Source organism: Diplodia corticola, assembly GCF_001883845.1.
Source record: "Diplodia corticola strain CBS 112549 chromosome Unknown scaffold10, whole genome shotgun sequence".
In the NCBI taxonomy this organism is placed as follows: Eukaryota; Fungi; Ascomycota; class Dothideomycetes; order Botryosphaeriales; family Botryosphaeriaceae; genus Diplodia; species Diplodia corticola.
In genome coordinates, this window is record NW_017971489.1 from 217,238 (window position 1) to 235,062 (window position 17,825).

Sequence of the window (17,825 nt, forward strand, 5' to 3'; positions counted from 1 at the left end):
GTAGAAGATAAAACCTACATTCTGACACACGGCGTTCCAGTACACCTGCCGCAGCTCTGGGGATGGCTCCGGGTATGGAATCTGCACCATGCGGTCGCGCATCGCTATCCGCGCCGCGTCTGCATCGAGTCGGGTTCTCTCGAGCTGCGATAGCCGCACGCGTTGTCGGAGGAGCAGCACGTATGCATGCTCGAAAGTCGCTCGTTCTTCTTCAAGCTTCCTGAAGTTTGCCGTGGGACGCGATTGTACGACGCACTTTGCGGGGTTTCTATTAGTGTTTGTGGTCGTTGCCGTTGTCGCTCGTGCGGGGAGTGATGAGAAGGGCAATGGGATGAAAAGTTACTGTTGGGGTTGCAACTGTCGGAACAGTATTATTGACGGTGGCGTGGTTTTCTTCTTCGATGGCTTTGGTGTCCTTTTCTTTTTCAACGTCCTTGGTGTGTTTCCCTTATTGGTCACTGTCAGTCCTGTTCCCATTGCCAATGCTAAGAAGGTTGCGCGTGATTCTCTCGACGTTCGAGCTGGACCAGGATGTGTTGGGTTGTGCGAAGGGGGAGTTGAAAAGTACCAGATGTCAGCATTGGAACGGAACGAATGAGATGAGAGAGTCGGGCAGAAAAAGGGAAAGTGACTGCCGACCCATCTCCTCTCAAGCGTTTGCCAAATAATTTAAGGAACTTCATAGCAAAAGGTCGTGTTGCGCTAGGTGTTGCTTGGGGCTGATGGGGCAATGGCTTTGGATTGGGGAGAAGGTGGAAAACCTCCAGCCTGAGGAACCAGTGCGGCAAGGCACGTGAAAGGAAAGAAACACCCGAGGTTCCCGTTGCGACTGTTGAATTGCGCATATGCGTCTTTTGTTGAAAAGTAGCTGTCATGGTACGCTAACATTGGACAAAGTGCTTCTCTGGTTTGGTGTGGGACCTTGATCCGCCCAAATCCCCAAGACTGAACTCCACATCGTATAACTGCTTTTGTGTTGACTACAGATGTAGTGGTCGTTTGTGACAGCGTCTCCCTGAGTTAGTTCACACATCGAATTCTTTTGACTGGTTTAACAGCTTTTGGGCGTGGGCTTAAGCAGTTCCGTGTATTAGTTAGAGCCAAGGTTGCAAATCCCCAATTTTACCTCCTGCAGCGCCAGATGCTTTGCCCTGTAGGTATGCCCGCCAATGTGGTATGCGCGCAAAATCCGGTAATCCTCAAGCAAGCTATGCCCGAAACGCCCTACTGACCCAGAATTATTACCGTTCTGCCTTCGAAGCACGTGCTCCCTCAGCGGCCCGTCCCCTCCATTAACTCGTGGTTCTGGATTATTCATCCGTCTTTAGCAGATCCATGACCTCGGCAATCTCCTTCATGACTTGCGAGGCCATGGGAGGCGGCTTGTCCCCCGGCTTCATCGACTTTCGAACGTCATTGCAGTACCTCTCGTAGTCGTCGCGCAGCTGAAAGATGGTGTCGGATTGGTTGCCAATGTCCTGCATGATGGACATGATCTCGAGCCGGGTTTGCGTCTGTCGGGGGCGGTGTGTCAGCGGTGTGGCGTGACAACCAGGGTGGATCATTGCTCTGGGGAGGAGAGGAGAGCATGATGCTTACGCGATCCATCATGGCTTTGTGCACGCGCTCAATGTCGTCGTCGGTGGGAGCCTCGCCACGGCTCTTAACGTCCTTGAGGTTCTGCTGGGCGGCGTCGAAGGAGGCGGTGGTACGCTGCTTGTCGGCCTCGAGAGCTCTGACGCGGTCGATCTTGCTGCGGACATCGACCATAACGTCGAACATGGGGTGCGAAGGCAGCTGAGTGGTGGCCATGGTGGTGATGTGTGTGGTTGAAGGAGCGGCTGGATCTCCGGGAGAGGTGAAAAGTGCGGCGGCGTGGAAAGGAGAAAGGAGAGAAAGTGGGTCAGCGGGAAGGAGCGACTGTCAGTGCAGCATGCAGGTGAGGTGTAAGTTGGCGGTGTTTATTTTCGGAGGGCGGGTTGCGGAGGCAATCACGCTGGGGGAGTAGTGAGTTTCAGGCGCGTCGGGTGACGTCACGGCGTAGGGATTGCTGCATGCGCACCCTCGCATTTATATGAATTTCCATGACTCTACGCCCGAGAGCTGCCTTGTGCAACGTGTTGTTCGCCGACTGAGCGTCGACAAGGCAGGTGGGGCTTCCGCACTTCTCCCGCGCTCTCCGACGTTTGAGCGCGCGACCGCCACCCGCCATTCCGGTACTGCCAAATACCCTTTTCGGCAAGCCCATTTCTATTTTCGGAAAGTCCATCCACACCCACCCTCCGGGCACCACTTCACTCTGCATCACCAGCTCACTCTCGCTGCTCAAACCTTCTGCTCGCTCATCCACTTCTCGGCCTCCTCCTTCCACTCCGCCCGCCATCTTGTCAGCGGCGGCCTGCCATTCACCACGTCCCCCACGCTCCACAGCATTCTCTTCTTATCCGTCTCCTCACTGACATCATTATCCGGACAGATGATATAGAACTTATCCTCCCCCATCTTCTGGTACATGTACCCGGCGATCTGCTCTGCCGACCACGCGCCCGCCGGCTTCTCCTTGACGACGCCGCCGCCGGCGGTCATGCCCGTGAAGGTCCAGCCGGGCACGAGCAGGTGGACGGAAGTGGCGGGTGCGTCGGCGCGCAGGTCGAAGGCGAGGTGCTCGGCGAGCGTCTTGACGGCGGCTTTGGACGCGTTGTACGCGGCGTTTCCGGGCGGGTTGGTGATGCCCTGCTTGCTGCCGGTGATGACGATGGCGGACGGCTTGTTTGCGGAGCGGATGGCCGGGACGAAGGCGTTGAGGCCGTTGATGACGCCGAAGAGGTTGGTGGAGAGGGTCTGTCGGTGTGTCTCAGTCTGAGAAGTGTCTTCGACGGGGGATTCGTAGGGTAGGTATAATGTACACACCTTCTCAAAGTACTCCGCATCCCCCCACGTCCCCTTCATCCCCACGCCGGCGTTCAGCATTAAGAAATCCACGCTCCCGACGCCGAATTTCTCCAACACACTGCCCTTCAGCTTCGCCCAAGCCTCCGGATTCGAGACGTCCGTCTGGTACGTGTCGACCTTGCCGCGCCCGCCGAGCGTCTCTTCCGCCTTGGCGAGGGTCTCGGCATTCCAGTCGGCAATGGCGACGCGCATGCTGTGCTTGAGACAGAGCTGTGCGACGGCGAGGCCGATGCCGCTCGCGCCGCCGGTGATGAGGGCCGTGTTGTTGGCGGCGAAGACGGAGATGGGCGACATTGTTGTTCCTGTTTTTGCAGTCGGCTGCCTTTGTGAGGGTTTCGTTGCTCTACTGTGGATTGCTGAAGAGGAATCGGTAGCGGGGAAATAAATAGTGTCAGTGTAGCTGGCGAGGAGGGGTAGCTTCGTCGGAGATTGAACGGAGTTACGGTAGTAAAGCCGTATGATGTCAGTGTGCGGGGCTCGAATAGGCAGACAAACTGTGAGTAGCATACCATGTTTCCGGATCGGGTGATTGATTCAGTTGTGCTCGTAGTCGGCTGTCTAAGTTTAGACTTTAGGTTTGAGCGCTATGTGATGTCCGCAGTTGGGATACGTTTGCCATCTGATTTGACATGCTCAGCGGCATTGGAAATGGAAGAGAAGTAAAATGCACATAACATTTATCTGTCCATGACATTCCAGGCGCAAGATTTGTTATATTAGCTGAATCTGTTTAACCTCTACACTCCCCCCCTCTGTCAGCTCGCCATCCATGATCCCGTGGACAAATGCTTCACCAACGACAACCAAACGACCATCTTCCGCCTCACGAAGGACAAACGGGACATCAGCGCCCAAAGGTATCCACAAGCAATCCCCCTCACCAACCTCTTGGGGACCGATCCCAATAAAACCCTTCGAAGTCCTGAAAGGCTTCCTCCGTTTGAGCTTATACTGCGCGATGCCTGCATAGCGTATGGCTTCGCGGCTCCTGACTCCCCTGAGCAGATCCATATACCCCGTCTTTAGATCTTGCGGCGCGCGTATAGTTTCATAGTTATGAACAAACGCACGATCTGCAATTGGCGTCCTCCACAGCGCCTCAACGACTTCCTCTGTCGAGTTATAGACGTCGTTTGTGCCCGGCAAGACGACACTCAGCCCCTCCAGCCATGCGACGAGAGAGTCGAAGTTCTCGCCATCCCTGTAGCTGACTGCTTCTGCCGGGAGGCCGTCACCGACGCGCTCGACGCTGTCGACGCGGATGGCCCAGAGCTTCAGCCTGCCGTTTGCATCGAACGAGGAGTCCTCGATGCCCTGCTTCAAGCTCCCCGACGCTCTATAGGCGCGGCCGGCCCCACCGCCTCGCACGTTGAGATGCGAGTAGACGGTCAGGGCCTTGGGGAGATGCGGCGATGCCCAATTGGGGACCCAGGACGGGGCACCTTCGTCCTCGGCATTCTCGTCGTCTTCGCCGCTCGACCATGTCGAAGCGGTGATGTTGCAGTGCGACAGCGTCTCGAGGCCGTAGTGCTGCAGGCACGCCTTGGCCAGGTGCACGCGCACATCCCGCCACGACTTCTCGTAGTTGACGCGCACCTTCAGCTGCTGGGCGTCGCTGGCCAAGCCGACCAAGGCGAAGTAGTAGTCGCGGTGGTCCGACGCCAGCAGGCGCGAGTTGTCGGCGTTTGCTCCCAGGAAATACAAAAACTGGCGGAGGGGAGTTTCACTGCCGGCGAGCACCCAGCTGAAGGCGGCGGACCCCACGTTCTGCAGCTTGGCGTCGAGGAAGGCCGCGGTGGCCATGTTAGCGGTGGTGACAACGCGGGGCGAGACGACGGCTGCATTGAGGTAGTCGCGCAGGCCGCACAGCATCCAGAAAGCCGTGTAGAAGCGTTGCCAGTGGATACTCGCGTCGCCGCACAACAATACTGCGTCTTTGGCCAGAGCCACCTCCTGCAGAACCCATACGCGGCGGAACCAGTCGCGCGTGAACAGCGCGGCCACCGCGTCTAGCGCGCGGCACCCATCCGCCCGTAGTAACCCGAGCACCTCGTCCAGCGCCGCTTGGATGCGGTGCGCCGACGTCTCAGGCCGTGGCGCCTCCTGGAACTGGAAAAGCGGCCACGAGCGCACCCAATGCTTGGTACGCGACGTCTCCGCGATCGAGTAGACGGTCTCGAGAGCGGCGATGGCGGCGTCGCTGTCCGGCGTGCTGGGTCCCAGCCAGACGACAACCCGAGACGCCCGCCGGTAAATCTGGTCCATCTGGCACACCTGATGCGTCCGTTCCGTCGTGTCGTGCTGGTTGATGCATATGGCGTCTACCCACAGCCAGGTCGGGTTGTGCCGGCGCTGCCGCAGCTCCTCGGCCAGTTGCCGCAGCGCTACCTCCAGGTTGACCGTGACGTGGAATGCCTTGCCGTCAATGAGGATCGGGCGTGTGGTGTTCGGGTCGCCCCAGACGTACGACAGGGCGGAGTATTCTGGCTCATCCTCGAGGCTGGCGGTCCGCAGCGTGCAGCTGATGATGGGGAGGTAGCCGGCTCCGTCGGTGGACTTGGGGACGGGCTGCAGCTTCATCAGACGGATCTGGTTGTGCCACGAGTCTAGGGCCGAGTACCGGAAGCCATCTTCTGCGGTCGTCGCTCTACGACGGCTGGTGGATGACATCTATGGCGGAGTACGAGGGGGAAGAGATAGGTGTTCTGACTGGCGGTGGAGTCGGGACATGGCTCTCGTAAATCGGTCTGCTCGGGGTAGGCACAAGTTGCCGGTGTGCCGTAGACCGACCTTCAAGGCTGATGCGATTGAGGGCCAAGACGCGTCAAAGCAGTCGTGACAAGTCATCAAGCCGAGCTGGAGTACGCAGACAGCTAGCTGCACGACGCGCTTCTGTCGAGCAGTCGCGTGTCGCGCGTTCCTGGCCCGTGCCGCACGGACGCCGCTGCCGCCGCGGCCAAAAACCCAACGCCAAGCGGGCCGACGAGGCGGGGTCGCGAGTCGCGACGGTTGCCATTGAGACGACGGCCCAAGCTCCTACTATCTCACGCTGCTGCTCTCTCGGAAACCCGAGCAGGGCCGACGCTCCGAGGGTAAAGTAGCTCGACCTTTGCTGACACACGACATCACCCGGTTCGCTGCCAGCACGCGAGCTCGCCCTGCTCTCTCCACTCCACCTTCCCCACCCCACCCAGCCTCTCCAGCAGCACATCACACCCTTTCCTCCCATCCGATCACTCACATCTTCAATTCCTCGACCCATTGACCATCGCATCATCCCCAATCGACCCTCATCAATTGGCCTCGGAAGAACCCAGCATCACACCACCACCTCCCACCCTCCCTCCGCAATGGCGATCCTCAAATCCGTCCTCACCACCACCGCCGCGGGCGCCGCCGCCTTCGGCGCCGGCTGGAAGCTCTACACGCGCGACACGCACTTCGTCCCCTTCTCGCCCACGTCTCCGGCCTGGTTGTCGTGGGCCCCGCTCCTCAAGCAGCGCAACCCGTCGGACAACCCGCCCGCCTGCGTCGACCACGCCGTGCGCCGGGTGCCGCTGAGCGACCTGAAGACCGAAGACCTCGACGTCCTGACGCGCGACTTTTGCGCGGGCGTGTGGTCCGGGCTGGGCTTCGCGTACCAGCGCCGCTTCCTCGAGAAGAAGTATCGCACCCTCGAGGGCCGCGACGACCATTTGTGGGACCGCGAGGAGCTGGCCAAGAGCGATTATAAGGTCGGGACGAAGATTGCGGATCATTTTGAGGTGGTGGAGCATACTCCGGGGAAGGTGAGTAGTACGGATGAGCTCTCTGTTTTTTTTTCTCTCACTCTCTTTTTTTTCTCTTTTTTTTTTTCATTTGATGGCTTTTGAGCTACACACGCTTGACGTATTAGTCACGACTCTCTTTCTTCCAATGCGATGTGAGGGCTGACTGAATGGCGATTCCGTTTCTTTTAGGTGGCCGTCCGCTGCGGTGATTCGCCACTGAAGACTGGGCCCCGGCCATCGGATGGCATATTCTCGATGGAGGTGAACAAGGACGACAAGTTCGCGACGTTCCACATGAAGAGCTTCTTTTTCAACTCGACGCCCGACGGCAAAGTCAAGGGCAACCTGCCTTGGTGGTTCGAGTTCTTGCATCGCGAGTATGCCAAGCTCTGGATGGAGACCAGCGTGAGGAAGCTGTTGAAGTAAATATTGGGGAAAAGCCTTTTATAAAGGGTAGAGTTTATTCCTTTTCTTCAAGGTGCGAATGTAAAGTCAATTGGTCCTGGAGGGCGTCAAGACGACGTCCTCCTTTTCGTAAGATATCCAGCATGAGGACCGTCCATCGCTTGCTCTGCTCGAATGGGACATGTGTTTCCGCTCGAAGTGGTCATTCTATCCGACACTTAAAAGAACTGTTTTGTGTGCAGGGTCGGTTCGCGAAGTACTATTACAAACAGGCGCAGTCAAACAAGCAGTTGAGGGGTTGCATGAGCAGTAAAAGTATATTTCCCCCTACAAACAGTTTTGTACCGCGACAAGCGGATGACGTAACGTATGTACTGACCATTACTTCGTAAAACCTTCGTCTGTGAGTTATCTACATCAGGACCCGCCATCAGTACAGATCCCTTCTCCAGCTGAACTCCGATCGTCCAGCAAGGACATTCACAAACACGTGCGCATCCCAACCTCATTTATTCGTCACCGTATATCCACCGAAAGCCTCCATGCCCAAGCCGAACTCGGCAAGCATCTCATCCCACATGTCCCAATCCATCGGGCTCGCATCCAGGCCGTTCGGCAGCGACACACCGGCCCATCCTTCCGACGACATCCCGTTACCCTGCGCTGCTCCCGCCCCGCCATTGTTGGAGATGCCCGTAGCACGGTCTACCTCCCTCCTCTCCCCGAACCCCGTGAGCGACGACAACGACTGCTTCTGCTGCCCCTGGCCCTGCCCCTGGCCCTGCCCCTGCCCCGGCAGCGACTCAGGCGGCGACCTCGACCTCACCTCCTTCAGCTTCGACACCAGCACCTCCAAGGCCGGATAATCACGCAGCTCCGGCGGCGGCGGCGCCCTGCCCGCCCTCTGGCCGCGCTCGGCCGCGTCGGCGACGAACGCATCCCACGCCTTTGTCGCCAAGCTCGCGACGGCGAGATGCAGGGGGTTGCGGCGGATGTCGAGGATGTCTGCGTGGTTCTCGAGCACCTTGTTGACGTGGAACCAGGCCCGGTCGACGTCCGGGTCGTGGGCGGCGTCGGTGCGGGCGCGCAGCTCGCCGACGAGGTAGATGAAGCCCTCCCACTGGAAGAAGGCGTCCATGTGCCACATGAAGCGGTGCAGGCTCGGGTCGGCGTGGACGAGGTTGTCGAGCTCGACGATCTTGAGCGTCGTGCGGAAGAGGAAGTCCTTTTCCGACTGCGGCAGGGACAGGCCCTTGTCCGAGTAGCGGCGGGGGTGGTGCGCGATGAGCCGCATCACGCAGAGGGCGCAGCGCGCGACGATGGCGGAGAGGTAGTGCAGGGGGACCGAGGGGTCGCAGTGGCGGAGGAAGTGCTCTTCGAGGTGGCTTTCGAGCCCTTCGATCTTGCGGTCCTTTTCGGCGAGCGTGATGGCGTTGCTCGTCAGGCTGAGCTTGGCGTCGTCCTCGGCGTGGGAGCGCAGGTCGAAGTAGGACCCCCCGGTGGAGCGCTTCATGAACTTGCCGAAGTGGTAGCGCATGTTGCAGAAGAACATCTCGGTCGGCCCCGTGTGCTCGACGGGGAGCTGTTTCATGTCCGGGTCCAGGTCGCTGTCGTTGCAGTTCAGGGGGAGCTCTACGTCCCACGTTTTGGACGACAGGGAAGCGGTGCCGCCTGCAAGCTCTGCCGTCCGCAGGTCGAGTGGCATGAGCTGCCACCAAACGCGGCGACGGATCTCGATGTCGAAGAGTGGAAGGCCCATCTTGCTTCCATCTTGATGGAGGCCGATCCTTTGACCCATGCGAATGGCTACCGCCGAAAGGGACCAAAGTGTTTGGATGTCGTAGTAAGGGCGCATGGCTAGCTGCAGTAGAAGTCAGCGCTGATGCTTTCCAGGCGCCACTACCATGAACCCAATGCTATCGCGTCCAGCTGGGCGAGTGTACCCAAGCCTTCTTCAGGTATTGCGTCTGTACAGACAAGTGGGGTTAGCTGAAAACGCAGCTGCTTACCAGGTACAGAATGTAGGCCTGCAAGACAACGAGCTGCGATGAGCGCAGGAACTCAGCACGATGCAAGGCCAACTTTGTCCCATGCTGAAACTTTGGGAGCAGTTGAGCTTTGCTTTCACCGAAAGTGGATTGGCATTCCTCGGGGCTCAACGAGACGACGGCGAAGGTGTAGATGGCAAACATCAGAGCCTCAATTCCCGAGTCGACGGCGTCTAGGTTGGTGGTAGCCTTGAGAATCTGACGCTGGACGGTAGGAGCGTGCAGAAGCTTTGTTAGTGGATTGACGTTATCGAGGAAAGCCTGCCAGAGAAGGAAGATGTGCGGGGGTTGAGGGTGGAGGAGGCGAAGGCTGCCAGGAGGGTTCAGCACGAGTCCGAGAACAAGCTCACTGGCAACCAGCGAGGGAGCTTCAGCGGTCACACCGGCTGGCGGAGTGCCAGCGGCAGCAGGAAGGCGCAACATGTCTCCTGGAGTCCTGAATTCCTCAGAAATGCCCTTCCAGAGGCTGTTCTCTAAGTACCTGGAGCTGCCCTTCTCGAAGATAAGGCGGCCGTTTTCCTCGGTGGGGGCAGCAGCAGCGGCGGCGGCGGCGGGGCGGGCTGGAAGAGCATCATTGGATGGTGCGGAGGGAGTATGGTGGTAGGATGAAGGCGGAGGGGCGTTCAAGGGGGTGAAGGCTGAGGGCGCGGCTGGCAGCGCAGTGGAGGCGGGCCTCTCGGCAGCGGCAGACTCGGATCTTGCGTCAACACGGGCGCCGAAGCTGTTCAGAATGGACTCGTAGCGATCGAGTTTCGCGTGGAGATCCTCATCGCTGAGCTTTCTCTTGCGGCGCGGGGCAGGGTCGCGGAACTCGCACTGGGCGCGGTAGCGCTTGCATGACGAGCACGGCTCCAGGCGGTCGCATTTGACCTTGCGGCGCTGGCAGCTGATACATGCATTGGGCTTCAAGGGCTGGCCGGAGTCAGAGGAGCTCGGGGTTGGCACGGCGGCAGGCGACTGGCCCAGCGAGGGCAACTGGGCTGCGGGGGCTGCCTGCAGCGGAGGTCGCGGGGCCACGCCGCTGTCGGCCGTCTGCCTCGGAGCCACGGACGCGGGCGTTGCTGGGTGTGTTGCGGAGTCCATTGCGAGATTGCGAGCCAGAGGGCTAGAGACGGAGACCTCAGACGGGCTCTCGGGCCAACCTTTGGGGACACAGCGGGCGAGCGCGGGCGAGCGCGGTACTTGAGGCAATGGAGGCCCGGATGTCCGACGGGCGGACTTGTTCCACCCCCGTTCGGGGCCGCCCCATGCACTCGCGTCATTGGCTGGCCAGGCCGGCCTGGTGCTGCAGTCTCGGCGAGTCGGCGCGACATTGCCCGAGCTGTTCGGGTCCCCTCCCCCAGCAAGGGGTCCGCGCGTCACGCCTCTTTGTCCCTTCCTCGCGCGCACGGAGTGAAAGCCATTGGGTCGGCTTCAGCTAAACGCGACGCCCCGCCAGCCACCACCAAGGCAGCAACTTTTTGCAACAATGTGCCTGCCAGTGGCTGCCTCCTTTAACCTCCACCCGGGCTATTAAGCAAGCCTTGTATCCTTTCTTGGCAACTGCTTGTCATTGCTCACCCATCACGCTCCCGACCTACAAACACTTCAGCACAGCATGAGCGAGAACATGTCAGACGTCCCCGCTCAACCCCCGCCAGCAAGCGCCGAGGTGGAACAACCCGCTCAGGACAAGGCCAAGGACGTGGAAGCAGCCCAAACCCCTGCCGAAACTGCATACCCGTCTGCCAAAATCGCCATTCCCATCATCATCACCGTATATCTGGGCCTGTTCGTCGTCGCTCTGGTAAGTCGCGTTGACGTCAAAGAAAACGACTGTCAGATCTTTGTTCATCCCTTGCAACGCCACTTCTAAGCCACAAAGCTGACCTTGGTTGTGCCAACAGGACAGGACCATCATTGCAACCGCAATTCCCATCATCACCAATGAATTCCACTCATTGGGAGATGTCGGCTGGTATGGCTCCGCCTACATGCTTACCGGCTGCACGACCCAGCTGCTGGTCGGACGCATCTACACCTTCTACAACCAAAAGGTCGTGTACTTGACTTCACTGTTCCTCTTCGAGGCCGGCTCGGCCATCTGCGGCGCAGCTCCCAACTCAACCGTCTTCATCGTGGGCCGCGCCATCGCCGGAATGGGCTCAGGAGGCGTCTTTTCCGGCGGCATCCTCTTGACCATCCCCCTCGTCCCGCTCCGAAAGCGTCCCATCATCCAAGGCATGGCCGGAGCCCTGTTCGGCATCGCCAGCGTCGTCGGGCCTCTCCTCGGCGGCGCCTTCACCGACCACGCCACCTGGAGATGGTGCTTCTACATCAACCTGCCCATCGGCGCCGTCGTCGCCGTCGTCGTCTTCTTCGTGCTCAAGCAGACCGCACCGCCGACCAACGCCGCCCTCAGCGCCAAGGCCAAGATCCTGCAGCTCGACCCGCTCGGCAACGCCTTCTTCGTCCCCGGCATGGTCTGCCTCCTCCTCGCGCTGCAGTGGGGCGGCACCACGTACGCCTGGCGCAGCGCGCGCGTCGTCGCCCTCCTCGTCCTCGGCGGCCTCCTCCTCGCCGCCTTCGTCGCCGTCCAGGCCGCCAACCGCAACGACACCGCCACCGTCGCCCCCCGCATCATCAAGCAGCGCACCGTCGCCGGCGCCTTCTGGTTCGTCTTCTGCACCTCCGCCGCCATGATGGGCGTCGTCTACTACATGCCCATCTGGTTCCAAGCCATCAAGGGCGTCTCGGCCGTCTCGTCAGGCCTCATGCTCCTCCCCGTCGTCCTCTCCCTCGTCGTCGGCAGCATCCTCACCGGCATCTGCGTCAGCCGCACGGGGTACTACGCGCCGTTCCTGCTCGCCTCGAGCGCCGTCGCCTCCGCCGGCGCCGGCCTGCTCACCACCTTCACCACGTCTACCGATCGCCCCGCCTGGCTCGGCTACCAGGTCCTCTTCGGCCTCGGGCTCGGCCTCGGCATGCAGCAGGCCAACATCGCGGTGCAGTGCGTGCTGCCGCGCGCCGACGTGCCCGTCGGCGTCACGCTCGTCTTCTTCGCCCAGCAGCTCGGCGGCGCCGTCTTCGTCTCCGTCTGCCAGAACGTCTTCACCAACGAGCTCGCCCGCGGCCTGCGCGCCCTCGCCACCGCCGACTTCAGCCCCGCCCGCATCGTCGCCACCGGCGCCACGCAGCTGAGGAACGTCGTCAGCGACGACGCGCAGCTCGGCGCGGTCTTGACGGCGTATAATGCGGCGCTGGTCAAGGCGTTTACCGTCGCGTTGGCCATGACGTGCTTGAGCGTGTTTGGGAGCAGCGTCATTGAGTGGAAGAATGTGAAGACGGTGAGGGATGAGGAGGCGGTGGCGTTGCAGAACAATAAGAAGGAGAAGGAGAATGAGAAGACTGTGGACTCGGATGTCCAGACGAGGAGTGACGGCGACGAGGCTGATGTCGAGAAGAAGACGCAGGATTCGGTGTAAACATGGAGGAGGAGGACGGGGTGGTGGTGTTGCTGGGCTTGGATGAGATTCCCAGGCCCGGGTTAATGGCGTGTTTGTGTGTGTGTGTGTGTGGTGCAGCAGTCTCTCTGCTCTTTGACGGCGTTTTTTTGGACCGTTTTTCTGTTTCGGCATACCCCCAAATCTCAGCTCTGGAGAAAATCCATCTCTCTCGAAAAAGCAAAAAGGAACATACAACGTAAAGACAATTAATATCTAAACATTAGATAGTACAAAATCAAATACAAACAAAAGATAATTTAATAAGTTACACTGTTCCCTGACCCACAAATGCTTGCGGAAAGGATCCCTATCCCGAGTGGCTTTGTAGGAATCAGAATCGTGCCGGACACGGAGTAAATGTGATCAAAATCCAATGCGAATCTCAACCTGGTTCATTCACAAAACTTGGTGACAATGGCATAGAATTCTTTCTATACTTTTCGAACCCCCCTTTCCCTTTTCAAAGTACATGCAGGCCGGCATACCTAGTCCAGACAAGCTACTCCCACAAAGCCACGACTCGGCCCGGAAAACAAGCCCCGGCCCTAACCTAACAACAACACCCACCACATTCCAATCCCGGTCACGCATCCGCTCCCCAATACTCCTTCAACTCATCCGCCCGCCACTTGGTCGCCCACCCGCTCTCGTTCTCTATCCTCGCCAAGATGCTCAGAATCGCCCGATGCTCGCTCGGGTGGCTCATCAGCTTGCCCGCCACCCACAGCGGCTGCAGGCCGTTGATCCAGGCCCCGTGATGGCTGTTGCTGGCGGCGATGCCGCAAATCTGGCGGGCGTGCCAGATCAAGCTCTTCGCGTTCTTCTTGCCGCTGCTGTTGCTATTGTTCTGCTGGTGGTGATGATGGTTGTGACTGTTCGACCGCAGCACGACCTCCTTTGGCTTCTCCTGCAGCAGGCGGATGGCGCAAAAGTGGTAGAGCTGGTTGCCGTTGGTCGCCGGCGGGTTGCCGTACAGGATCTTGGGAAAAGGGAAGTCGTAGTCGTCAAACGACGCCGGGTACGAGAGCAGCGGCTGCATCTCGACGGGCCGCGAGTTGTACCAGTCCTCGACGAGGTCCCACAGCGCCTTCCAGCGCGCGACGTACTCGGCCCGGGCTTCTGGGTTCGAGACCGTGTCGCCCCGGCCGTTGATGACGTTGACGACCGAGGCTGACAAGAACACAGCGTAGTTTGCATAGGCGTCGAAGCCTTTGCATTCGTTCTTGAAGAGGTTCACGGCGGTCGACATGGGGACGTGAGAGGAGAGCCAGCGATCTAGGGGGACCTTGGTGCAGTTGTCGGAAAGATAGCCGCCCCAGACGTCCATGCGCGCGAAACACCAGAACAGTGCCTGATTCACGCCGCCCGAAACACCGGTGATGTTCGCGGCCTGGAGAAGAATGGCACAGCCGTCGAGATGCCGACCCCAGTCCTTGGGCGATACGATGATCATTTCCAGAACACACAGCAAGACACTCGAAGCGATGACTTCGGTGCTCATGGTCTCAAGCTCGGGGACTAGGTTCTGGATTGCTTCTTGATAAAGCCCAAGGCTCTCGGTGTATGGTCTGGACGGATCTTTTCGTTCCTGCTGCCGAGCAGAGAGCGCCAAAGCCGAGTATCGCAGGTGAGGGCAAGTCTTTGCCATGACAGGGATAGAGAACTGAAAGTGCCGCTGGTTATCAAATTTGTCAAGCCAGGGAGCCACCTCGTTGAAGTAATTCTGCCAAAGCTCGATTTCGCGCTGCTCCTTCAAAGTCTTCGTGGGCGGTGGATGGGTCATGGATTCGAGCCTTGCGGCAGCCCGGCCAACAGTGTCCGGATCATGACCCGAAATGCCATGGTGGGCTCCTTCCATAGGCAAATCTGGAGTTCCGTGCCTAGTGAGCCCACTGTTACGGGCAGTCTCAATGATATGGCTGTGCAAGTTCTGCTGTAGGTCCTTGTAGGCGTGGCTTGGATAGTAGAGGCCATTCGATGGCGAGTCGACCATGACTGGATCGTTTGAAAAAGCAGAGGACACCTCTGCGTTCATATCTTGGGATATCCAGGGTCCGTCATGATCTGCAATTGCCAGCTCATGCGGAGCATGTTGCGTGGGCTGGGATGTCAAGAAATCCAGGGCGGCTAGCTCTCCTGCGGAAAGAGACAAAGCTGGCGCTTCGTGGTCAAGATCGTACAGATGAGTATTTCCGGGCGGTGCGGAGGTAGGTGTGGGTAATCCGGAGCGAACGGTCGAGTAGGTTGAGGATGAGCTAGTTCGGTTCAAGTGAGGGTGTGCAGGCGAGCCCCCGTCTGTGCGCTGTTGGTCGTTCAGTATGGCCCCGTTTCCACTTATACGCCCCTGACCGCCTCTATCGCTGGCGTCTGCCTGGGACTTTTCAGCGGCTCCATGGGCCTTAAACGAGGGCATACGATTTTCCGGATCCGGGCCGTGCGGTATGGCAGGGGCTTGGAATTTCGGCACAGAAGCCGGGTTATTGTGGTGTTGAACGGGGGACTGAGCGTCGCTTCGGGACCTGGCTTGCTCAGACGAGCCCGAGGAGAATGCTCTGGTGGAGCGGGAAGCAGCAGCAGAGTCGTCATTGTGCTTCCAGGGCCAACTGTCGCGCGGCTCGCTTCCTAGCGGTGTTGAGGCGGTAGTGTCCTGATAATCCTCGGCCGAATTGTCATCTTCCCGGCATGATCGCATGACGGACGAAGTGACATCGATGATCTGGCAGGCGTGAGTGCGGCCGACTCTCAGTCAGAGCGGAGGGTCGAGGAGACGATTGGCATACAGTGAAGTCCGTATGGCGGTGCTGGCTATGGCGGCCAATCTCGCGCATGGACGGATGCTCGCTGGAGAGGCCATTGTGGCGGAAGATGACGCCAGTATCCCACTCGCAGGACTCGCCGTGCTTTTGGCATTTTGTGCAGGTCGGATGGACCTCGTCACCTGGGGCAGAAAGAGAAGTTAGCAGTGTGAGCGAAGCATTGGACAGGCGCTCGTCGACGTGCATTTCTTTCGCTTGCGGCGGCAGTTCAGACAGCCGTGGCGGCCGCGCTTCCTCTTGAGCGAGGCGTCGGGCGGAGGTTGCACCGAGTCGCTGGCAGGCGCAGAGGCGCGCTTGGCACGGGGGTTCGTCTCGCGGGGGTTGGAGGGCGTCAGTCGGAAGTGGTTGGCGGGCGAGGACATGTCCAGCAGCTGTGGATTGAGCCGTAGCAGCTTGTGTGACTTGCAGGTGCGGGGGCCTCCATTGAGAAGCAGCAGACAGGTGCTTGGGTGGTGGCTGCAAAAGCGCGGCGGACCGTGGGGTTTAGGGCTGGCTGGCGCCTCCCCACAGCTTGCGCCAACTCGGGGAATGCGATCGCGGGACGGACGCGTTGCTCATCCCAACGCCAGGCCAGGCCGCCGATCCCACAATAATCCCAGGTCGCCCATTAATTAGCCGATCGCTTACGCGTGCCGGGCTTCCAGGCTTGCGCTCACGCGTTTATGCGCCCATCGCGGCTTGGACACGATGCTCCCTGACTCAGCGGTGAAACTGCACGGTTGGCAACGTGTTCTCGTGCACAGCAAAGAATTATAGCAACCGTTGCTCCGTCTACCCAATGAATGTTTATGCCTGACGCCGCCCAGGAATCCCAATCCCCCATGCACAATCATAAGTAATACAAGCCTTGACCGCTTCCCCGCCTGCCTGCGCTCACGCCGAGGCGCAGTGCCCGCCGTCGATGCGCAGGTCGGAGCCCGTCTGCCACGCGCTGCCGTCGGCCAGCAGGAAAATGGCACCGGCCTTGAAGTCTTCGGGCGCGCCCAGACGGCCCAGTGCCGCTCCCCTCATCCACGTCTCCTCCACCTCGGGCTTCTCCACCAGCAGCTGGTCCGTCATTGCGGTGCGGATGTAGCCGGGCGACAGCGAGTTGACGCGGATGCCGTGCGGGCCCCATTCGGCGGCTAGCGAGCGCGTCATCTGGTGGACCGCCGCCTTGGACGAGTTGTAGGCCGAGCAGTGCAGTCCCTGTGCCAAGGTCAGCGCCGTGTCACCAAATCGGTGGATGGGGAAAGCTCAGGCGCCGTGCAACTTACCCGGTTCATGATCTGCCCGGACATGGAGGCGATGAAGACCATGCTGCCACCCTTGCCGCCGTCCCTCAGCACCCGCGCAACGTGCTTGGCCACGGTGAAGTTGCCGACGACGTTGACCTCCATGATGCGCCTGTAGCCGTCGACCGGGTAGTCGAAGGCGTCCTTCATCTGCTGGATGCCCGCGCAGTTGATCAGGCCCTTGATGGGGGTGCCTCTTGCCGTGGCTTCCTGCGCCGCCTCTTGGATGACGGCCTCGACCTCGGCCTCGTTTGTGATGTCGCACTTCTTGTAGCTGGCATGCTGCGGCGTCGACGCGAGCTTGGTGAGCTTGTTCAGACCGGCCCATTCATCCGCACTCGGCTCGGCCAGAATGTCAAGGCAGACGACGTCGCCGCCGGCCTCGACCACGGCCGTAGCAAGCGTGATGCCGAGACCACGCGCTCCGCCCGTCACCACTATCGTCCTCCCCTTGAGCCCGAAAAGCTTATCGACCGGTGCCTGAGCTGCAGGCGTCAGGCTCGACTCGGGGATTTCCGCGGGAAGGGCGGTGTCGGACACGATCGAGGGTGCCATGGCTGATGTTGAGGAGGCCGAGGGGGAGGAAGGCGGTTGGGTCGAGGAAGTGGAGGAAGAGAAGGCACAAGGAGGAGCACTTCAACAGCGGAAGAGACGGCGGCCTACCAAGCCCTCTTTGTGACGGCGGGAGGTTTATTTAAGAGTTTCCGGCTCTCGAGCAGCGTCCTACATTTCCGCTTCAGGGCGTGGGGAATGGTCATAGTACCTTTGCTCAAAAATGAGGGGCAGTTTCCCAGAGAGGAAAGCGTAAGCTTCTCTGGGTGCCCCTCCCCCACCGCAGCACCTCCGCATTATGCTCGTTCGTGGACTGCGGCCTCGACACATAGCTAGAGCACTCGGCCAGGATCTGAATCCGTCTTCAGCACCTACTGAAGCCATTTGCTGCGCCTTGTTAGTGTCTTGAGGAAAATAACCGAAAACAGTAAGCAGGGCGGCGTCTATAGGTACCGAATTCGGAAGGATAGCCACGGCAAATGTTTTCTTTTGGTGCGCAGTTAAATCAGGTAATACGCGGCGC

General features: G+C 59.7%; 8 protein-coding genes across 8 annotated transcripts; 2 read left to right on the forward strand and 6 right to left on the reverse strand.

Moving 5' to 3' along the window:
• Positions 1–1,310: 1,310 nt before the first annotated feature.
• On the reverse strand, positions 1,311–1,812 carry BKCO1_1000074 (uncharacterized protein; the record flags this gene model as incomplete). Its single annotated transcript, XM_020269431.1, has 2 exons — positions 1,311–1,514; positions 1,600–1,812. The coding sequence occupies 2 exons, from the start codon at positions 1,810–1,812 to the stop codon at positions 1,311–1,313; spliced, it is 417 nt and encodes a 138-aa protein (XP_020132976.1).
• A 513-nt stretch (positions 1,813–2,325) lies between these two features.
• BKCO1_1000075 (short chain dehydrogenase reductase) lies at positions 2,326–3,246 on the reverse strand (the record flags this gene model as incomplete). The annotated part of the gene is made up of 2 exons (XM_020269432.1): positions 2,326–2,841; positions 2,911–3,246. 2 exons carry the CDS (start codon positions 3,244–3,246, stop codon positions 2,326–2,328), a joined length of 852 nt encoding a protein of 283 aa, XP_020132945.1.
• A 417-nt stretch (positions 3,247–3,663) lies between these two features.
• Positions 3,664–5,532, reverse strand: BKCO1_1000076 (ankyrin and het domain-containing protein; the record flags this gene model as incomplete). Its single annotated transcript, XM_020269433.1, has 1 exon — positions 3,664–5,532. One exon carries the CDS (start codon positions 5,530–5,532, stop codon positions 3,664–3,666), a length of 1,869 nt encoding a protein of 622 aa, XP_020132944.1.
• A 770-nt stretch (positions 5,533–6,302) lies between these two features.
• Positions 6,303–7,148, forward strand: BKCO1_1000077 (fad linked oxidase; the record flags this gene model as incomplete). Its single annotated transcript, XM_020269434.1, has 2 exons — positions 6,303–6,740; positions 6,912–7,148. 2 exons carry the CDS (start codon positions 6,303–6,305, stop codon positions 7,146–7,148), a joined length of 675 nt encoding a protein of 224 aa, XP_020132943.1.
• Positions 7,149–7,632: 484 nt separating this feature from the next.
• On the reverse strand, positions 7,633–10,258 carry BKCO1_1000078 (fungal specific transcription factor domain protein; the record flags this gene model as incomplete). Its single annotated transcript, XM_020269435.1, has 2 exons — positions 7,633–8,988; positions 9,137–10,258. The coding sequence occupies 2 exons, from the start codon at positions 10,256–10,258 to the stop codon at positions 7,633–7,635; spliced, it is 2,478 nt and encodes an 825-aa protein (XP_020132938.1).
• A 514-nt stretch (positions 10,259–10,772) lies between these two features.
• BKCO1_1000079 (major facilitator superfamily transporter) lies at positions 10,773–12,639 on the forward strand (the record flags this gene model as incomplete). Its single annotated transcript, XM_020269436.1, has 2 exons — positions 10,773–10,961; positions 11,062–12,639. The coding sequence occupies 2 exons, from the start codon at positions 10,773–10,775 to the stop codon at positions 12,637–12,639; spliced, it is 1,767 nt and encodes a 588-aa protein (XP_020132937.1).
• Positions 12,640–13,243: 604 nt separating this feature from the next.
• Positions 13,244–15,838, reverse strand: BKCO1_1000080 (c6 transcription factor; the record flags this gene model as incomplete). Its single annotated transcript, XM_020269438.1, has 3 exons — positions 13,244–15,376; positions 15,441–15,598; positions 15,691–15,838. The coding sequence occupies 3 exons, from the start codon at positions 15,836–15,838 to the stop codon at positions 13,244–13,246; spliced, it is 2,439 nt and encodes an 812-aa protein (XP_020132890.1).
• Positions 15,839–16,349: 511 nt separating this feature from the next.
• Positions 16,350–17,305, reverse strand: BKCO1_1000081 (short chain dehydrogenase reductase family; the record flags this gene model as incomplete). The annotated part of the gene is made up of 2 exons (XM_020269439.1): positions 16,350–16,664; positions 16,733–17,305. 2 exons carry the CDS (start codon positions 17,303–17,305, stop codon positions 16,350–16,352), a joined length of 888 nt encoding a protein of 295 aa, XP_020132891.1.
• Positions 17,306–17,825: the final 520 nt, after the last annotated feature.